The sequence below is a fragment of the Geotrypetes seraphini genome, chromosome 5 (assembly GCF_902459505.1).
Source record: "Geotrypetes seraphini chromosome 5, aGeoSer1.1, whole genome shotgun sequence".
Classification (NCBI taxonomy): Eukaryota; Metazoa; Chordata; class Amphibia; order Gymnophiona; family Dermophiidae; genus Geotrypetes; species Geotrypetes seraphini.
In genome coordinates, this window is record NC_047088.1 from 188,938,328 (window position 1) to 188,959,842 (window position 21,515).

The following is a 21,515-nucleotide window of genomic DNA, read 5'->3' on the forward strand; positions in this document are numbered from 1 at the left end:
CCTGCACTTAGTCCCATTCCCTTCCAGGCTGTGAACCAAGCCCCCATCCCTGCCAGGCTCTGAACATTGTTCCACCTTTCTTCCCTGTACCCTCTTCTCCCTAAAAAGAGCCAACCTCATCAGTGATGTCACAATGGCTTGATTGTCCCATACTCCCCTCTGCCCTCTAACCCAGCCAGCAGATTAACCCTTCCCCTTAACTTAAACCACCTAGTGGTAGGCTGGGACAGGAGAGATCCCTCCCGTCTCCTGCCCCGGCAGACACTAATAATTACCACCCTCCCTCCTTCCCTCCCTCATGTACCTGTTCTCTGATTTTCCAACCTGTATCTCGCGCTGAAATCCTCCCGAAGATTGTAAATGTAGTAGTCAGCGGCGCACCTGGGCCAGCACGCAGAAGCGAGCTTTTCATGCTGCTGGCTGGCCCTGCGCCTCTCCTTGATAGGCTGCCGTAAGTTATTGTGGGATTCATGGTTCTCATGGCAGCCTATCAAGGAGCGGTTCAGGGCCAGCCGGCAGCATGAAAAACTCGCTGCTGCGTGCTGGCCTGGGTGCACCGATGGTTACTACATTTACAAAGTCGGGAGGATTTCAGCGTGGGATACATGCTGGACCACCAGGGAACAGGTACTCGAGGGAGGAAGGAAGGAAGATGGTAATTATTAGTGTCGGCCGGGGCAGGAAACAGGAGTGATCCCTCCTTTCCCGGCCTAAGGCAGGCCTGCAGGAAGTCCGGGAGGGTTTTGGGTGGTCACTGGGGGATGACCCGGATATAAACCGGGACCCCCATTTTTGGGCCCAAAAATCCCGGTTTATATTCGAGTATATAGTATAATAGACTAAATCTTGTCCAACCAACAAAATTCAACCAGTTTGTTGGAGTAGGGGAGGGGAGCTAAAGCAAATTGAGAATCCTCATGATTTGTATGGGTAAGTCCTAAAGTTAACCAAACAAATCTTTTTAATATTGATCACACTGGCTAGTAAATTAACATTATTCCAGGACTGATTCTCTCCTATAAAAACAAAACAAAAAATTGTTCTCTTAGGCTTCTGTGGTTGGAGTCATGATTATTGCAGTGGTCTGTGTCTTGCCATGTCTGGGAAGGTGGAACCGGCATTTCAGCCATCGTGCTACTACTATTGCTACTATTATTTCTATAGCTGTGACTTTCTTCAGCTCACCTTGAAGAAAGCCACAGCATGATGGCTGAAACATCAGTTCTACCTACCCAGATGCGGCGAGAGCCAGACAACTGCAGCAATCAAAAGAAAAAACCAGCCATAATGAGTGATAATCTCAAAAGTCCCAGAAATTGCATTAAGATCATCAAACTTTGTGGCACAATCCCAGTGCTAAAGCGACAGTACCTCTAAACAGGCTACCTCTCACCTGACCCCTACCTGGTCTGTTAAATGAGGGAATAAAAATTAGATTAGATTTGTTGATACTTTTAATAAAAGTGTCAGAGTCAATCAAAATCTATAGGAAACAGAGCTAAGAATCTCCACATCAAAACCAGCAGGGTCAGTCTTCCACAACATAGAATGTTCCTTTGGAAGGTTGTTTTGGAATTAAAGGGTCAATAAACCAAGAACAATGTAGATGACTCTGCAGATTTTCTTCTCTGTGCTTGCAGCTAAATCTAACCAGGGCTTTGATACGAGGTCAAGTATCCTCACTTATAACTAGGAATTTTTCCCTATTTTATATCCTTTTCTAACTGCTTTTTATCCAGTCATTGCTGTGGCCAGGGTCACACACTATGGCTCCTTCTGGAGCTCTGCAATCACGGACTCTAAATCTAACCATTAGATATCACTATTGCACATCTGTCTGTGGCTTTCTCCCCTAAAGGGCTATGAAAATTCCTCCATGGCATCCTCAGCCCCAACAGAGGTTCTTAGCTTGGAATTAAACCAAATTCTTAATGTGATGCAATGCGGAGAACTGCCACTGAGCCACCAGGCTAGCCCTTTTTCCAAATGTACAAAGTTTTCCAAATTACAAGGCGTTTAAAGCAAACACAATAGTTTTCAGCTTCTAAAACTTTTTTTTTATTTTAAGCTTTTCATTGCAATAATTCATTGTGTCCTCTCCAATTCAGCGCATGAGATCAGAGGTTGTTCTACAATTATATTCAGTCTTATCAAACAACTTCTCCAATTTTAGCTTCCAGCCCTCCTATGGTGAGGAGGAGCAAAGCTTCTCAATTTGCTTTCCAGTGTGTTACTGAGAGCAATATTGAACTACCAGGATTTTACTGGGTGTAAAAGGTTTTACATGTGGTGTTTCTGTGCATGAGACTCCATAAGACTGCTTGTTCAAGACTTCATTTTTATCTTTATCCGCTTGTTGTGGTGGGGATTCCAAACTGATTGATTGCTGTCCTTTTCATATACTGTGGTACTTCAGTGCCAGCCAGTGCCGTATGAAGAGATGAGCGTCCTCCTGCTGCCACTACCTCAGCTGTCTCCAAAATACCAACATAACTCAATTCCTGTATGGATGGCTATTTTTTTTTTTTTTTTTTACTTTTTATTAATTGAAACTTTAATATAACAAACAAGCAAAATATACTTGCAAAGGAAATAGGAAATTGAAACCTAGAGTCAGAATGACTATATAGGTAGATATATATATATATATATAAGGAAATAAAATAAATTATTTAATCCACAAATTAGATCCAAGAACAATGAAATATAACAAATACATAAATAAATATAAATCTCAGTTAGATGGATTAGAAAGTATGATATCTCCCCCCGACAGCCGGTTCGTTATACTGTGGACATAGCCTTTAAACCTATAGTTACCCCTCCCCCTTCTCTAGCTACAATAAATTCTAGCAATTGCTTAGGTTCATAGAATAAGAAATTCTTCCCTTGCAAAAAGATGCAGCCTTTAACAGGAAAATTTAAAAGAAATAACGCCCCTAGGGCGACCATTCTGGGGTGATATAGTAAGAAATCCTTCCTTTTCTTCTGCGTTTCTTTGGAAAGAGTCCTTCATGTGCCTGAAGTAAGAGCGAAAAATTAAGTCTCCGTCAAACTCCAAGGCGAATGTCACTAGAAGGGTAATTCTCTCTGTTGGCTTTTTAAAGGACCACTGATGCCCCTTACTCTCAGCATCAGCCCGTTCCCCCTCCCCACCAAAAAGAACTGTGACGTTCCATGACACCCTAGGTGTCAGCTCCCCATTCTGTCTCTAGCTTCAATTTGTTCAATATTAGTTCACTGTGGTTATCATAATGACTCTATAAATATATTTATGTTTGAACTGTTTATTGTTCATAAAGTTTTCAAACGCCCAATGTACATCTGCATTTTATGGCACTGGGTGTCAACAGAAAGAAAGGATTTTAGCAAATATGCCTTTTCCCTCCCTCCCTCCCCCCTCTCCCCTCCCCATACATATGACCAAGTCCAGCATAATATAAAAAGTCCCCAGTTCACCCAGCCTCTTCCCCAACCCTATTTGTTTCAAACTCTTTATTAACATTAACACTCAGACTCCCAATGTTCCTTATGCCTTCTGTAATCCACTATAGTAAGTACCTGAAAAATGAAGGTAAACTAGTTGATTACCATTACAAACTGTACCAAAGTGCATGTGGGCTGTATGGCCACACAGGGTAAAAGGGAGACAAGGACACCAAAATTGTGCCCTAACCATTGCCTCCCCTTTTTGGCCATGAGGCAGTAGGCAGGGCGGGAGTGTTAGGGGTTGTGTCTCACCAGGGCACATTTCCAGCTCATGGCGCTCCTGTCGATGTGTGACTGTAATTGATATTTCCTACGAGGGCATGTTGCAGAATTTTCTAGTGGAACTGTCACAGATATCTAGTTGATATGTTGCTCTAGCTAATTATGCATGTCCTCATTAACTGTGCACTGCTGACTAAATATTGTTACTTGACCTGCTTTGCATCTCTTAATTTACATATTCAAAGACGTGTCTATTTTTGTTTCCTTCAGGTGAGCCTGAACTCTGTAAGAAATCTGAAGATATAACTAAAACTACTGAACAAAAGAATGCTGTGATAGACCATTAGATCTGATTATTCATAAAGACTTCCAGTGTTTTAGGAATGAGAGGTAATACAAACATCATTGTTTACATGTTGGAATATTAAAATTTTATCAGCACCATTCAATGTCAGACTCATATTTTGCATCTGTACCTATTGCAGTTTAAGTGACGTTAGTATAAATAAATAAAACAAAAAACAAAGGAAATAAGGTGCTACCTTTTTTATTGGACTAATGAAGCCATCTGTGCAATGTGCGGTGGCAGCGATAAAGGCGAACAGAATGCTAGGAATGAATAAGAACGGGATCATAAACAGAGCGGAGAAGGTTATCATGCCGCTGTACCGGGCCATGGTACGCCCTCACCTGGAATACTGCATCTAGCACTGGTCGCCATACATGAAGAAGGACACGGTACTACTTGAAAGGGTCCAGAGAAGAGCAACTAAAATGGTTAAGGGGTTGGAGGAGTTGCCGTACAGTGAGAGATTAGGGAAGCTGGGCCTCTTCTCCCTTGAAAAGAGGAAACTGAGAGGGGACTTGATCGAAACATTCAAGATAATGAAGGGAATAAACTTAGTAGATAAAGACAGGTTGTTCACCTTCTCCAAGGTAGAGAGAACGAGAGAGTACTCTCTAAAGTTAAAAGGGGATAGATTCTGTACAAATGAAAGGAAGTTCTTCTTCATCCAGAGAGTGGTAGAGAACTGGAACGCTCTTCCGGAGTCTGTTATAAGGGAAAACATCCTCCAGGGATTCAAGACAAGCTTGGACAAGTTCCTGCCGAACTAGAACGAACACTGGTAGGGCTGATCTCGGTTAGGCACAAGTCTTTGACCTGGTGGTCACCACATGAATGGACTGCTGGGCGCGATGGACCACTGGTCTGACCCAGCAGCGTCAATTCTTATGTTCTTATGACTAAATGCATTTTATGAAGAGCTTTCAAAGGTAACCATGGGTTTGTATGGGGAGCTTGCTTTTTACCAATTTTGGTTTCAAATTAAGTGGCTGATGGAATATTTCTATTAGTAATTCATCTTCCTGGAGTAGTGGTTGTAGATCTCTTATAATTTTTCTTAGTTTTTCAAGCTCTGGATTTGAAACACTTAAAAAAAAAATCTGTAAAAAGCAAGCTTCCCACACAAACCCATGAAAAAGAGAATAGCACACATCCTTGTGGTGCGACAAACTACAAAAAACAAAGAAAATTCCAACAAGGACTGCCGTGTAGGAGCAACAAACGAAAAACAAGAAAAAACTGCAGACAATATGTACAAGTTGCAGGCTATGTTTATTATATCAAATATTAAATGCGGTCAATAATACCACCTTTCAACAAACCAAGGGACCCGACATGGTCCGTGTTTCAGTAAACACGCCTTCTTCAGGGGTCCTAATAAATATATTGTTTATCCCACCTCCTTTTTCTAAGAAATATTAGATCACCATCAGGCCTCTTAGACTTTCCTTAGGAATCCATTTGTTAATTGTCTTTTTAAATGGTTCTCATTACTTTTTCTACACATATACACGTGGAGAGGCATAATAAAAAAAAACGTCTAAGTCCCCTTTTGGCCTAAGGCCTTAAACGTTGAAAGTAGAAACAGGGAAAATGTCCATTATCAAAAAAAACGTCTAAAAGGAGGTTTTTTAAAAAAAATAATGGCTTGCCTCTATGTTCAGCTGTTTAAACACCACCACTATATCTACACTAACACCATATAATCAACCTAAAAAAAAGCCTAAGTCCCAAACATCCAAAACAAGGGCTTTTAGGCGAAGGAGGAGCTAGTCCTTCGCCTAAAAGCTGGATTCTGTAACCGGTGTCTGTCAAAAACAACACCGGTTACAGAATTCCCCCCCCCCTTACAACGATCGGGGCAGGAGGGACCCCAAGCCCAAGCCCACCCCTGAACTGCCCAACACTATCAGGGCAGGAGGGAGCCCAAGCCTTCCTGCCCCGCGGCACCCCCAAACCCCCGATGAAGATCGGGGCAAAAGGGAGCACAAGCCCTCCTGTGTCGTGGCACTCCCGAACCCCCAATGAAAATCGGGGCAAGAGGGAGCCCAAGCCCTCTTGCCCCGCGGTACCCCCGAACTCCCCAACACTATCGGGGCAGGAGAGAGCCCAAGCCCACCTGCCCCACGGCACCCCCAAACCCTGATGAAGATTGGGGCAAGAGGGAGCCCAAGCCCTCTTGCCCCACGGCCCCCCCACACTACCCGACACTATCGGGGCAGGAGGGAGCCCAAGCCCTCCTGTTCCGCGGCACCCCTGAACCCCCGATGAATATCAGGGCAAGAGGGCTTGGGCTCCCCCGAACACCCCGACACGATCGGGCAGGAGGGAGCCCAAGCCCTCCTGCCCTCGACGCAAGGGCCCCAATTGCCCCTTCCCGCCGACCCCAAGACCCCTCCCCATACCTTCAAAAACGTTGGTCGGACGGACGGGTGCCAAGCCCATCTGTCCGACAGGCCAGCCATCCATTGAATGGCTGGCCTTAGGACCTGATTGGCCCAGGCGGCTCAAATCCCGCCCACAGGTGGGGCCTGAGACGCCTGGGCCAACCAGAATAGGCCCAGTAGGCTTAGGCCTGCTCAGATAAGGTTGGTCCGTTGAATTAGTTCTTTTAGAACACTTGACAATATAATATATGAAATTTAAAGATTTAATCTAATATTGTCTAGACTCTTGGACTATATAGAGATTTGTTTTACATAGGAATTTTGGTAGCATTTCAATTGGTCTTTATGGGTTTCCATTATACTTTTAGTCCCTTTGATTATTTTTCAACGGTTCCCACAATAGATCAGATTCCGTTGATTATTAATTAAGTTTAGTAAGAGTATTTGATATTTAGATTTATAAGTTTTGATACGATGTATAAGTTAGCGTAATTATTTATATTTAATGTATTAAATGTGATTCATATTAGTTAATAATGGATGTAAGTGATATATTGAGAGTTAAGAGAATATTTTAGAAACGTAGGTCATTTTATTATTGTTTTAAAGTTTTAAATGAAGTAAGTGAATATAGATGTCACTAAGTGTTTTAATTATATGAATGGAATTGGTTATAACACACTAATATTGTAATCAGGTCACATATTTATTGATGAATTAGGGGGTGGTTATATAAATGTATCTATTAGTTAAAGATTTTAGATATTAATTTATAGAAAATAGCCAAATATTTTGGGTTTTAATTAATTCATATATTAGGAATGAAATGTTTGAGATATTAATCACAGTTAATGTATCAATGTAATGTATTACGAATAGTTTCTAGTATCCATATATAATAGAAAATTTCATTAATTTTGTAATAATAACATACATTAATGTAATCAACTTTACAGTTCAAATAAAAAAATATTTTGTAATTTATAATACTTTGAGTATTAGTAAATGTAGATAGAGATTATGTTTAATTAATTTTATAAGTTAAAATACAGTTATGGGAATAGTAATATAAAATATTGAAATTCTTTGTATTATGCAGAGCTCCTTGTTTGAACCCTTGAAAAAACCTGTATAGGCGAAACGGGTCCCGTCGGGGCTTGAGATACTGCATTAAAGGATAAGTAAAAAGACTGAACAGTCGTGGTTATCTTTTTATTTGATAACAGTGAACTGGAATAGTAAGCTTATTAGCTAATAGAGTAAGCAGAACTGCTACCATTTTATGGCAGGCCGGAATCTTAATCTAAAGAACATGATAAGCTCTTAGGCCTTTCTATAATCAATTCCTAACCAGTGAGGTTGTTATTCGGTGTGGGACCAACCGGAATAGACCCAGTAGGCTTAGGCCCCTCCTATGGGCGGGGCCTTAGGCATATGGGCCCAACCTGGCGGGGGGGGGGGGGTCGTGGGTCGGCGGGTGGATGATCGGGGGTTCGGGGGGAGCCCTTGCGTCAAGGGCAGGAGGGCTTGGGCTCCCTCCTGCCTGATCGTGTCGGGGGGTTTGGGGGTGCCACGGGGCAGAAGGGCTTGGGCTCCCTCCTGCCCTGTCGGGGGGGGGGGGGAAGGAAACTGTTTTTAGCTTACATTTTAACTGATTTATATATATGTTTATGAATGTTTTTATTTTAGTTCATTATCAATTTAAATTGCGCTTTAATTCAAAACCTTATCAACCTTGGTAGGTTCCCTTTTTATTATCTCATTAATTATTTTGTTTTTGTTATTTTGTTCGACAAATAGCATTTGGCACTTTTACGCTCACTACATAGTACTTTGAACATATGCATTTTTATTGTTCTTAATGTTTTTTATGTTTTTACACCTCACATTTATGTATATTTTTATCACATGCTCTTCCCACGCACCTGGGTTGGCCTTGTAGTTTCATGCATTCACACCCATTTTTATGCATTATTTCTCCTATGTAATGCACATCACATGATGTTTTTCATCACAAATTATTTTCTTGATCCATCTTTTATCACATTATATAGATTATCAGCTCATTACTTAAGAATGCCTGCCTTTTGTCTGTTAGTACACCACATGCCCACTTTTCTTATCTTTATACATTTGTAACTGTACATTTTCAGATATTTTCATTTACATTTGTTAGGACCCCTGAAAAAGGCGTGTTTACCGAAACACGAACCGTGTCGGATCCCTTGATTTGTTGAAAGGTAGTATTATTGACCGCATTTAATATTTGATATAATAAACATAGCTTGCATCTTGTACATATTGTCTGCAGTTTTTTTCTACAAAAACTACAAAACATGCAAACACATCTCAAAGGATCCCACGGTCACTCATGTGGGAAAAACATTCAGCATAAAGGGATCCTTTACATGTTCATCTTCTAATGTGGTATACAGTACATCATTCAGTGCAAATAGGCATGTTATATTGGTGAAACAAGCTGAATGCTAAAGACCAGAATCAACCTACATAGATATCATATTAAGAATTGCAATACCAACTAGGATGCCACCTCTGTCGGACAACACTTTGGAAAAACTGCACCAATGATTTTATGGTGAGAATATTAAAAGAGAGCTTTAAAACAATCCAAGAACGTAAAACATTTGAAAATGATAAGGTATTTTGACACCTACCAGACAGGACTTAACAAGAATCTGGGCTTTCTTTCACAATTTAAAGACATTTAAAACTGCTCTGCCACCTTTCTGTCTCCTGCCCACCCGCCCCTCTCTCTTCCTATCCCCAAAATGCTTTCATGTTTTCCTTACTGATATTAGTCAACATTTGCTTTTTTTCTGATCTGAAGAAGGAGGGTTGGCTTTGAAAGCTCATCATAAAATGAATTGAGTTAATCCAATAAAAAAGGTAGCACCTTATTTCCTTTGGTTTTTTCTTTTATTTCTTTATACTACCTTGAAAAGTGGGCTAACACGGCCACCACACTGTTTCACTCAGTTTCATGTTAGAAATAGATAGTTGGTAATAAAGAATAAGGAAATAGGTGAGATGTTTGTGAGCCATCACTGAGCCTCAAGATCACTTTTCATGAGTCTAAACAGAATAGGATCCTCCATCTACAGCCCTGCCAGTGGAAGGGAGGGGGCGTACTGTTTTACCATTACATTTTCCTTGAGGGAACCTGCCTGTCCCTAGTAACTGAAAAAACAATATTGAATCAACATCCTTCACTGCCAGCAATGCAGTTGTTGAACTCCCACTCAGCTTGGAGGGAACAGTGTTCCAAGGATTGACTAGCAAATGTCAATACAAAATAATATTGGCTGCAGCATGTTTTACCAATAGGTGCTAACCAGAGTATAAAGGAGTGCTTCTCAACCCTCAACAAGCCAGTCACATTCTCAGGATCATTATTATAATGAATATGCATGAATATATTTTCATATATAGAAGATCCTTTTGTATGCAAATCTGTCTCATGTATATTCATTATGGTAATCCTGAAAGCCCAACTGGCCACGTGCGCCTGTAGGAATGGTTTGAGAAGCACTGATCTATAGTAGAGGTTCTCAACCTGGTCCTCGGAATACAGTCAGGTTTTGAGGCTACCCAGAATGAATAAACATAGTGAGATACATACAGTAGACGTGGTGCATGGAAATCTATCTCATGCATATTCATTATGGATATCCTGAAAACCTGACTGGTTCTGAGTAAGTTACATCTCAGTCTTTTGGCTAAGATTGAGTCTAATATCTTATCTGTACTGAGGACCGGGTTGAGAACCCCCTGGTCTACAATTATCTCCTTTCAGAACCCAATGTGACTTCTGATTATGTTACTCCTGGTGGAATTCTGTATAAAAAATTCAGCATAAAAAATTCAAGTTCTAAGCACATACCCCCCCCCACCCCCTTTACAAAACCATGGAAGTGGTTTTTAGCACAGGCCTTCATGCTGAATGCTGTGCGCTGCTCCCAATGCTCACAGGAACTCTACGAATGTCAGGAGTAGCGCAGAGCATTCAGCACGCCAGCCTACGCTAAAAATCACTTCAGCGGTTTTGTAAAAGGAGGTGATAATTTGCAAGTTTATTTGACAACATTTAAACAAGATTTTTGCTAATTATTATCCAGGATTTCAGTACAATTCAGCATTTTCATTAAATTATGCTAGAGAAAGCAAAGAGCCTTCACATCTTTTTCATTTAGGGCTCCTTTTATCAAGCAATGGCCGGCAAGGTAAATGCTCTGATGCTCCTATAAAGAGATATTTTGACTGTCTCAGGATATTTGAGGCTGGATATTTTTTCTCTGAATAGAAATTCATATTTTCAAGAAGTACTCATGCAATTCCCTAATCAACTGCTAAACTCTAATTAGGCTGTAGTGTAGAGCCCTAGTAATGCTGGAATCATAGCTTTAATTGCAATTATTTTGATACCTTTAAGGTTGCAGGGATCAAGGTCGACAGCCATTTTAGCACAATTCTAAGTTCATATATTTTTTTTCTTTTTTTGACAAAGTACTCTACTTTGCACAGCAACCTCATTATTGAAAAACCAAGATGTAAACTTAGAGTTGTAGCTTTTTATTCCCTTCATCTGTGACCTGCCATAGATCAGTGGCCTATTCCTTGAAATGCCCTAGTGTTAGCAACCATGCGTGCTTTTGTCTTTAGCAGAAAACGTGCTGTCAATTTTTAGATCATGAGAGCACTCAGTCTAACCCAGTTACATATTTAAAATATCTAGATAGAGGATAATGAGCTGTTTAGCTTTCAGCTCCTTATTGAGTTCGGCCATTAAAAGAGCAAAATTTGCATGGCTAGTTTCTTCAACCAGAGTCTGCTCTGTGTTCAGGGGTAGGCATGCCTGAAATAACAGAAATAAAATATGCTCCACCCACCTCCCCAGAACTCACAACAGAATGGCCAACTTTCTTCCTAACCTTCTTCTACACACTAATAAGTCAATCCCAATCCTATATTACTACTATTAATTATGCATGCAGCACAGAGTCACAAAGAGTAAAAAAAAACAGTCCCTGCTCGACAGAGCTTACAATCTAAACAGGCAAGACAGACAAACAGGATGTCATGGAAACAGTTAAGGGGAACGGTTAATCAGCTGATTGGGTAGGAGAATAGAGGAATAGGGTTAAGGATTGAAGGCTAGATCAAAAAGGTGGGTTTTCAGTCTGCTTTTGAACAAGGGAAGGGAAGGGGGCCTGACGGACAAACGCGGGTAATTTATTCCAGGCATAGGGGGCAGCAAGATAAAAGGAACAAAGTCTGGAATTGGCAGTGGAGGAGAAGGGTAAAGCTAAGAGCAACTTATCTGAGGAACGGAGTTCTCTGGAAGGTGTATAAGGAGAGAGGAGAAATATTGAGGGGCAGCAGAATGAACACATTTGTAGGTCAGCAATAGGAGCTTGAATTGTATGTGATGGCGGATAGGTAGCCAGTGAAGTGACGTAAGGAGAAGGGTGACATGAGCTTAGCGAGGTTGGTAGAAGATGAGTCATGCAGTAGAGCTTTGCACAGATTGCAAGGGGGAGAGGCGACACTGCGGGTTACTCCCAGTATTCTCCCCAGAGAGACAAGCCTCCTCCCCTATTCTCTGCAACAGATACAGTAAAATCATCCTAGAGACTCTGAGCTCACCCTCCCATTCTTGCTGGCAGAAGGATACTCACTTTGCTGCCACCTTCTCCACAGAATGGTGGTTTACATGCCATTTTGCATTATGATTCACATGCAGAACATAATGGGGCTGATTCTATAACTGGTGCCTAAAGTGGGCGTCGCCTAAAAAATTGCTGCCAGCGGCCTGTCAACCACACTAAGGTGCCATTGCAGAATTGTGGCTAGCGGCACCTATGAAAACCTTTGGCACCTGCAATGTAGGCGTGGGTATTAAAGGCCTACATTTCAGATGCCTAAATTTTTAGAGAATCACGCTTAGCAGCGCCTAACTCACACTCCACCCATAGAAACGCCCACTTAGGCATCACTAAGAGCCATGTGATAGGCACCTGGTGCCCATTTATTTATTTATTAGCAATTAATGAGCCTATTAAAGATATTTTGCCAATCAAGTTAGGTGCCCTTTAAAGAATCAGCCCCAATGTGAATGGAGTTAGGAAACCTATTATTTCTACTAGCAGGGATGATAGTGTGAGATTGGTATGGGAGGAAGGGGATAGGGGATAAGAGGTATACTGTGTCTGTAGGGGGGGGGTTGGGTTGCAAGTGGTTGTTAGATGGAAGTAGGGGGCTTGATCTTGTACATCAAGGGTAGGAGCTTGATCCTGGTGTGCTAAATAGACATCTCTGGAGATGTTAGCGCTAATATTAGGATTCAGTTAGTCATCACCGAGTTTATCTCGTTTGACCACACATTAGAAATAAGACACACGCAGACAAAACCTGAAATGGAAAATGAAAGAATCCAGACAGCATATTTCAGCACCAGAGGAAATGTGTTTCTTTTCATACTGTTGAAATAGAAAACTGTAAGAGATGCACATTCCCAAAGGCAACATATTCCAATCATTAAACTGAAGTAAAATGTTTTTTCCTACCTTTGTCTGTTCGTTTTACTTTTCTAATCATGTTGGCTGAAGCCTTTTTTTTCTGCTTTCCTCATGTTTACTTTATAACTCCTCTTCCATTATATATTTAGCCTCATATCTTCTTAACTGCTTCTCCTTTGCCTGTCTTTGATGTTTCCCTTTTATAGTTTTTCCTGTTTTTCTATCTCCTTCATCCCTCTTTTCCCCTTCTATCTCCCTTTAGTTATCAATGTCCCCGACCTTCATCTCCATGATGGGGTTGCATCCTTCACCAGCCTCTGTGTTCCCTTGTATTTATTCCCAAATTCTTTCAGACAAACCCCTCAAATCATTTTCATTCTGACTGTCTCCAGTACTTTTCGCTCACTCTCCCAACCATTCACATTCCTTCTTATTCCCTTCAAGTCAACCCCTCATGTTGTCCCATCACAATTTCTTTACCTCTTCCTTCTTGCCTCCTTTCCACATCTTTTATTGCCTTGCACTCTCTTAATTTTCCATTCCCCTGTTCCACCTCTCGTCTGTCATTTTGCTGTCCTTTTCTTTTTTTTTTTTACATTATTTATCATGTGTTATTGGTAGTACCCACTAAAAAATTATTGAAAGTCTCTCCCACCATTTCTCTCAGACTATCCTTAATCATCATAGCATCTTATCCCATCTTCCTAGTTTAAAGGAGGCAGGTATGATGATTTCTCAGACATCTTTTCTTCAACAACCCCATCACTTCTCACTCCTTCATCATCCCATTCCCGCTTTCCACCTCCTATCCCCTTCTTATATCACCCCCTCATTCTTTGCTCACATGTAATACCCAGTTGTTCACTTCCCACTGCTCCCCTCCCACCAATCCACGGTTTTCTGCTTTTCTGTGCCCTTATTCAATCCCCCGGTCCCCACTGTTCCCTCATCCACAAGTCTCTGTTGCATCTCAAAGTTCTTGAGTTCTCACACTCCCAATTTCCCATGTAATCTCTATTCATACCCAACCCAATCTCCAAATTCTTGCTGTTCCTCTCCCACTTGTTCCTGAGTTTTTGCTCTCCTGATTCCATGCTCAGTCTCTGAGTCCCAATAGTTTCAACTCCAAATTCCTCATTCTGTCTCCAAGTCTCCAATCATACCCTGACTTAATCCTCAAGCTCCCACTATCCTTTTCACCCCTAACTTTTCCACTCTTTTCTACTCAATTCCTGAGACAATGTCCCCATAATCTCACATTTTTCCCTCCCCATTCACTGAGACTTCATTTTCTTTAGTTTCCACTTATATCCCCAGCCCAAAAGATAGTTTAAAATGCACATTCTGGTAAGCTGCCTCTAGCATTTCATTGTGGTCTGTGGAGATAATCTAAAAGATATATGAAATAAGTAACTGAAATATTCAGTCCCTGCTATTCTGTTCTCACATATCTTCGAGTTTCTGCTTTTTAATTTGAACCACTCTGCTCTCCCCATTCCATTGTCTTTCCTCTTCCAAGTCCCCATTCAAACTATACCTGTTCTCTTCTCACCCAATCCCTGAGTATTTACTTAGTTTTCCCCAATCCCTAGGTTCCTACTCTATTCACTCTTCTCTGAATTTTTGCTCTCCCCCGTCCCTGCTTGTGACCTTAATCCTTGAATCTTTGTTCTCCGATGTCTCTACTTCGATTTTCAGTCTGTGCTTTTTCAGTACCCAATTCCTGAATCACTACTTTATTCTTCTTGCTGACCAAGCACGACTACAACTAGGAGGTAGGTCCATATAAGTGAGACGATCGCTAAGGGTGCCATTTTGAAGTCGGCAACAGACTGAGCAGAAACAACTGGGAATCACTCCTGCCTAAAGACTCCTTCCTCCCCATGGAGCTCCCGAGAATTCTCCTTGGATCACCTTTGATAGCAAGGGCTACCTGTAAGGTGCTGGAAATAGAGAAAATGATAGGGGAAGGGGGGGTCAGCGTGCTTATTTGTAACCTATGGAGGCTATCTAGGGGTCCTAGTAACATGAATAGTGAGCTTAATATATAAGAACACTTAGGCAAACGTGTGATCTTATTGAATACTAGTGTAAACCTGCATCAGCACACCTAAATAGAAATGCCCGGAATTACACCAGGTCTAAGGCTGATATAAATGGGTACACCTAAATGTGGCATAGATATGCATAGTATCCAGTAAGTAGGTACATTTCAATCACTCCTATGACATACCCATGCTCTTCCCCTGTGTGCTTGATGGATAAATATAGAAGGGTGCTTAGACCTGGGGATTGAATAAGGGTACAGAAAACCAGAGAACCATGGTTTGGTGGGAGGGATCAGCGGAAAGTCAGCAACTGGGCGTTGCATGTGAGCAGTGAATGAGGGGTTATATAAGAAGTCGGTCGGAGGTGGAAAGTGAGAATGGGATGATGAAGGAGTGAGAGATGGAGAGGTGATGTGCACTTACCTGCTTGGATCTTAGTACTCTATAAATTTAAACATGCAAAAGTCGCTTACATTTAGGCAAACTGTTATAAAATGGGGAGGGTATGTGCTTAGCCTGTTTTGTTTTTTGTTTTTTTTAAACACATCAATGTATGTAAAAAAATGATTAATGTGATCATGAAGCAGTGGGTACACACAAAAGAGTAGATTCAGTAATTATTTATTTAGCGGCTGATTCTAAAAATGGCGCCTAAATTGGCCGGTGCCTAAAATAAAATGGTGCCGGCCACTTGTCGATCACACTTAGGCGCCATTTACAAAATTGTGGCTAGTGGCGCCTCTGTAAAAACGTAGGCGCCTGAAATGTTGGCGAGCATTTTAAAGGCCTACATTTCTGACACCTGAGTTTTTAGAGAATCACACTTAGCAATGCTCTGCCCATAGAAACACCCACATAGGTGTTAGGCGCCACTAGGTGCCATGCGATAGGCATCTGTCTTTTATAAAATCAGATAGGCTTCTATCGCACAATTAATTTTTTTTTTTTTTAAATATATGTTTATTGAAAATAAGAAAGGTCACAACTAGACAAAGTACAATCTCAACAGCATAATCTTACTGATATTTGGACCTTTTATGCGCTTTATGCTGTTGAGATTGTACTTAAATTTTTTTTTTTTTAGCAATTATTGATGCTATTAAGGTTATTTTGCCAATTAAGTTATGCGTCTAATAGGTGCTTAACTTTAGGCACTTGTTTTAGAATTATCCCCTAACAAACAAAATAATGCCGGGAGTGTAGACACGATTCTGAATAGGATGCTGATGTGTGATTGACACACGATCAGTGACCGCTTCTTAGGTGACCACTGACATCGGCATCCTATAAGAATTAGATCCATACTGTCACTCATTTGTAGGTGGTAAGGGCTTACATGCATTCCATGTGTTAACTGATTACACAGGAACACCCCACTCTGCTCTCTGACGTATACCCCCCAAAAGAAAATAAAGACGATTGTAGCAGCTATTGCTTTGGCCAATCAGGGACTTCCTTAGGCTCAGCTCTAAGGAAGTCCCTGATTGGCTCAGGCGCCTCAGGCCCCTCGCAAAGGGGGAGGAGCCCAAGGCGCCTGAGACAATCAGGGCCTTAGGCTTCTCCCTGTGCATCACATGATGCAATGGGGCAGGGCCTAAGGCCCACATTCGCATCGGACAGGGCAGAGGAGAAGGAGCAGGAGGACTTTGCGGTTCCTCCTGTTCCTACCTCTGGAGACCTATGGAGCAGGAGGGACTGAGCACCCCTCCTACTCCCAACTTTTAGGTACGGGGGGGTGTTGGGTCAGGCCGGGGGTGGGCCATGCCATGCCGGGGATGGGGGTGTGCCGTGATGGTCGGGGGTATGCCGTGCTGATCGTGTGTGTGTGTGTGTGCAGTGCCAGGCGCGCATGGGGGGGTGTTTGGCATGGGGGTAGGCTTTTTTTTTATAGACCTGATATTTTGCGGCCTATTAAAAAAAAAGAAAAAAAAAAAAGAAAAGCTGGAAGAGCCCTGACAGCAGTGACAGGAGGCTGCTTCTCAATCCGATCTGTACACTCGGTTAGGGGCATGCCTCCAATCACCTCCATTTGCATGAAGATGGTTGGTGAATCAGTCAGCCTGCCTCCAATCGCACATGGATTGGGCATGAATCGGAAGGTTAGTGAATCTAGCCCAATATCCTTAAACAACTTGTTATGCTCTGCTATTCTATATTACCATATCACCATGCAACCTAATACATTGTCCTATGATCAATTCCATTTGTCCATACTCTGTAATGCTATGATTGTACAACAGTAACCCATTCTGAGCTCTTTGGGGAGGTAGGGACATAAAATCAACTAACTAGGTAAATGTTTGCTCCTAACTACGAGTATAAGCAGTTAGGCATGTAAATGCTAGTATTCTATAAACTGGATTCTCTAAACGGCACCGTTGGTGGCGCCTTAAAAGCAGCCGCTGATCGTATGTCATTCAAGTGATGGAACTGTTTAGAGAGTTTCACCTCCAGCAAAGTTAAGTGCCAGAAATGCAGGCCAGGGTTTTCAAGGTCTACATGTCCGGTGTCTACCTTTGATATGATACTTTTAGGAAGTCAATCAAAACTTATCTCTTTGACAAATTTCTCTGACTCCATTTCGACCATGATGCACTTCCAGACAAAATTGATTAATCTTATCATGTTAATGTAATTTTGAAAGTTTTTTGTAATATCGCTGTCTGTATACAGTCTCTTCCTCTGTAAACCGCTCTGAACTTTTTGTGGTATTGCGGTATCTATATAAGAAAACCCTAGCCGCGCATGCGCACTCTTAACTGCGTGCTTCCATGATCTGTAGGTCTGTGGCCGCAGGAGTGCACATGCGCGCTACTGGCAGCTAGCACGGACCTCCCTGCTCTCCAGCTCCTCCAGGCATCGAGCGCCAGTCCTCCATCCAGTCCACCAAAGGGCTCTTCTATCTGCAAAAGCCTACTGAGGATCGCAGCCGGCTGTAGCGAACCTTGCTGGCCGCTCTGCACTTCAGTAGCATGTTCCCTCTGACGCACCGGATCGCGTCAGAGGGAACGTGCTATTGAGGTGCATAGCACCTGCGAGGTTCGCTACAGCTGGCCGCGATCCTCAGTAGGCTTTTTTGATTGCAGATTGCTCTCTCTTTATTCAGGGCAGACCAGGAAGAGCCGGTAAAGGGTCGGGTAAACATAGAAACATAGAAATAGACGGCAGATAAGGGCCACGGCCCATCTAGTCTGCCCACCCTAATGACCCTCCCCTACCTTTCTCTGTGAATAGATCCCACGTGTCTATCCCATTTGGCCTTAAAATCAGGCACGCTGCTGGCCTCAATCACCTGTAGTGGAAGACTATTCCAGCGATCAACCACTCTTTCAGTGAAAAATAATTTCTTGGTGTCACCTCGCAGTTTCCCGCCCCTGATTTTCCACGGATGCCCTCTTGTTGTCGTGGGACCCTTGAAAAAGAAGACATCTTCCTCCGCCTCGATGCGACCCGTAAGATACTTGAACGTCTCGATCATGTCTCCCCTCTCTCTGCGCTCCTCGAGCGAGTATAGCTGTAATTTGTCAAGCCGTTCTTCGTATGGAAGATCCTTGAGTCCCAAGACCATCCGAGTGGCCATTCTCTGCACCGACTCCAGTCTCAGCACATCCTTGCGATAATGTGGCCTCCAAAATTGCACACAGTATTCCAGGTGGGGCCTCACCATGGATCTATACAATGGCATAATGACTTCCTCCTTACGGCTGACGAAACCCCTTCGTATGCAACCTATGATTTGTCTTGCCTTGGACGAAGCCTGCTCCACTTGATTGGCAGACTTCATGTCCTCACTGACGATTACCCCCAAGTTTCGTTCTGCTACCGTTTTTGCTAGGATTTCGCCATTAAGGGTATAAGACTTGTATGGATTTTGGCTGCCCAGGTGCATAACTTTGCATTTTTTGGCATTGAAGTTGAGTTGCCATGTCCTAGACCAGCGCTCCAGCAGGAGTAGGTTGTGCATCATGTTGTCGGGCATTGAATCTTCGTCTGTTGTGCATTTGCCCACTACATTACTTAGTTTGGTGTCATCGGCGAATAATGTTATTTTACCTCGAAGCCCTTCTGCCAAGTCCCTTATAAAGATGTTGAATAGGATTGGGCCCAAGACTGAGCCCTGTGGCACTCCACTGATCACCTCCATCATTTTGGAGGGAGTGCCATTCACCACCACCCTTTGAAGCCTACCTTTAAGCCAGTTCCCAACCCATTGCGTCAATGTGTCACCTAATCCTATAGAACAGTGATTCCCAACCCTGTCCTGGAGGAACACCAGGCCAATCGGGTTTTCAGGCTAGCCCTAATGAATATGCATGAGAGAGATTTGCATATGATGGAAGTGATAGGCATGCAAATTTGCTTCATGCATATTCATTAGGGCTAGCCTGAAAACCCAATTGGCCTGGTGTTCCTCCAGGACAGAGTTGGGAACCACTGCTATAGAACTCATCTTGCTCAGCAACCTGCGGTGTGGTACGCTATCAAATGCTTTGCTAAAGTCCAGGTACACGATGTCTAGGGACTCCCCAATATCCAGCTTCTCCGTCACCCAATCAAAGAAGCTGATCAGGTTGGATTGGCATGATCTCCCCTTAGTAAATCCATGTTGTCATGGATCCCGTAGATTCTCTTCATCCAGGATCTTATCCAATTGGTGTTTGATTAGAGTTTCCATTAGTTTGCTCACTATCGATGTTAGACTCACTGGTCTGTAGTTTGCTGTCTCCATCTTTGAGCCTTTCTTGTGGAGTGGAATGACGTTAGCCGTCCTCCAGTCCAACGGGACGCTGCCTGTACTAAGGGTACTCGGCTACTGGGCTGTAACCCAGGGTAGGCCCGGGGGACGGGTTGAGAGCAGCCGCTCCCGCGCTATAGTTGGTGTGACCCCACTCCTCCCGGGAAGCGCTATAAGGGGAGAGCCAGGCTAGGGACACCGAGGCGGGGTCCAAGTCCAGGCTGTGGTAGCCTCCGTAGAGCATTGTGACACAGTGTAACAGGCCCAGCGGTTCCTCGGGGGAAGATAACAGGAAGAGAGGCCTACTGCTGGACAGGGGGAGCAGGGAAGAGGTGCTGTTAGACAGGGGGGGAATGAAAGGAAGGGAGACGGCCTATTGCTAGACAGGGAGAGCAGGGAAGAGGTGCTGTTAGACAGGGGGGGAGGTATAAGGAAGGGAGAAGGTCTGCTACTGGACAGAGGGAGCAAGGAATGGGTGCTGCTGGACACAAGGGGTGGTGGTGGACAGCCGAGGAAAGAGAGAGACAGAAAGAAAGAAAGACAGACAGACAGACAGAAAGCGGCCAAGCAGAGAGAAAGAAAGAAAAACAGACACACACATCTATTCTAGCACCCGTTAATGTAACGGGCTTAAATACTAGTATAAAAATAAAGTTATTATTATTCAGCTACGTAGGTGCTTTATGGTACCTAACACCACTTCTGGCATTAGCCATTACTGCAGAGGCGTTAGGTGCCATAAAATTCATATGTAGGCGTGATTCCAGCAACATTTTTTTAGGTGCCATTAGACACCTTGAAAATCATTTAAAAAATGTCTTTTAAACAGCACCGGTAGAGCACAGCAATAGACAAGGGGAGAATGTGGCGCAGTGTATGTAATTATATATAAGGGAGCAAACTTTTGAGGCTTGCTATTTGTTAAGTATTATTTTCACGGATTACCCCGTTTTGCAATTCATCATTAGCAAACTTGTGATTATTTAGTGCAATTTTTCTGCAAGCATTAACGTATAGCCATTATTTGAAAAAAAAATAAAAATTAAAAATTGGCAATTTTACTGCTGTGGTGAAAATGGCCTTAGCACATGGGAAAAAAACCTGCTTTATACTGTAGCTTAGGGCTCCTTTTCCTAAGCTGCTTTAGGGCTTTAACGCGCGGATTAGCGCGCGCTACATTGTTGCGTGCGTTAGACTTTAACGCCAGCATTGAGCTGGCGTTAGTTCTAGAAGCGTAGCGCGTGGTAATTTCCTGCGTGCGCTAAAAATGCTAGCACACCTTAGTAAGAGGATCCCTTAGTTTGCCCTGCTTTAATGATTGTTCTGTACTATCTTCCCCTTTTTATTTGTTTGTGTTCAAGGGGGTTCCTTTTTTGGTTTATACGAACATAAAGCCAGTGTAGTCTTATAGATGTAATAGAAAGCTCTTTTTGTTTATACAGTGATTGAACCATTCCTTGTCAATGATACTGACCTGAGAGGACTGCTGTACTAAAGCTTCCACCTGACAAAACATAGACAAATGGATTGGATGAGATTCCTGTGTAACCAATACCAGGCAATTCAGTATTTTACCTATAGGTGGCACTATTTACTACCTTTGCAAAGCATTTTGTTCTTATATGGTTTAAGATATTTTTCCCCCCTTTTTTGCTACTTTTAATGCACTTTTTAAGTAAAATAAGCTATGCATGCAAGTGTGAATACAGATACAGATACGTTATTGAGAAAGACACAGGGGAAGTCTTCTTG

General features: G+C 42.6%; 1 protein-coding gene across 4 annotated transcripts in view; it reads left to right on the plus strand.

Moving 5' to 3' along the window:
* Positions 1 to 21,515, plus strand: part of PDE1A (phosphodiesterase 1A) — a 428,052-nt gene that overhangs the window by 392,692 nt on the left and 13,845 nt on the right. For 3 of the 4 annotated variants that reach the window (XM_033947139.1, XM_033947140.1, XM_033947142.1), the window contains exon 14: positions 3,982 to 4,101. The exons of the other annotated variant lie outside the window; for it this stretch is intronic. In XM_033947139.1, coding sequence (XP_033803030.1) covers positions 3,982 to 4,058 — 77 coding nt within the window. In that variant the 3' untranslated portion in view covers positions 4,059 to 4,101. The remainder of the gene's footprint in view (positions 1 to 3,981; positions 4,102 to 21,515) is intronic. 4 annotated transcript variants of the gene reach the window in all.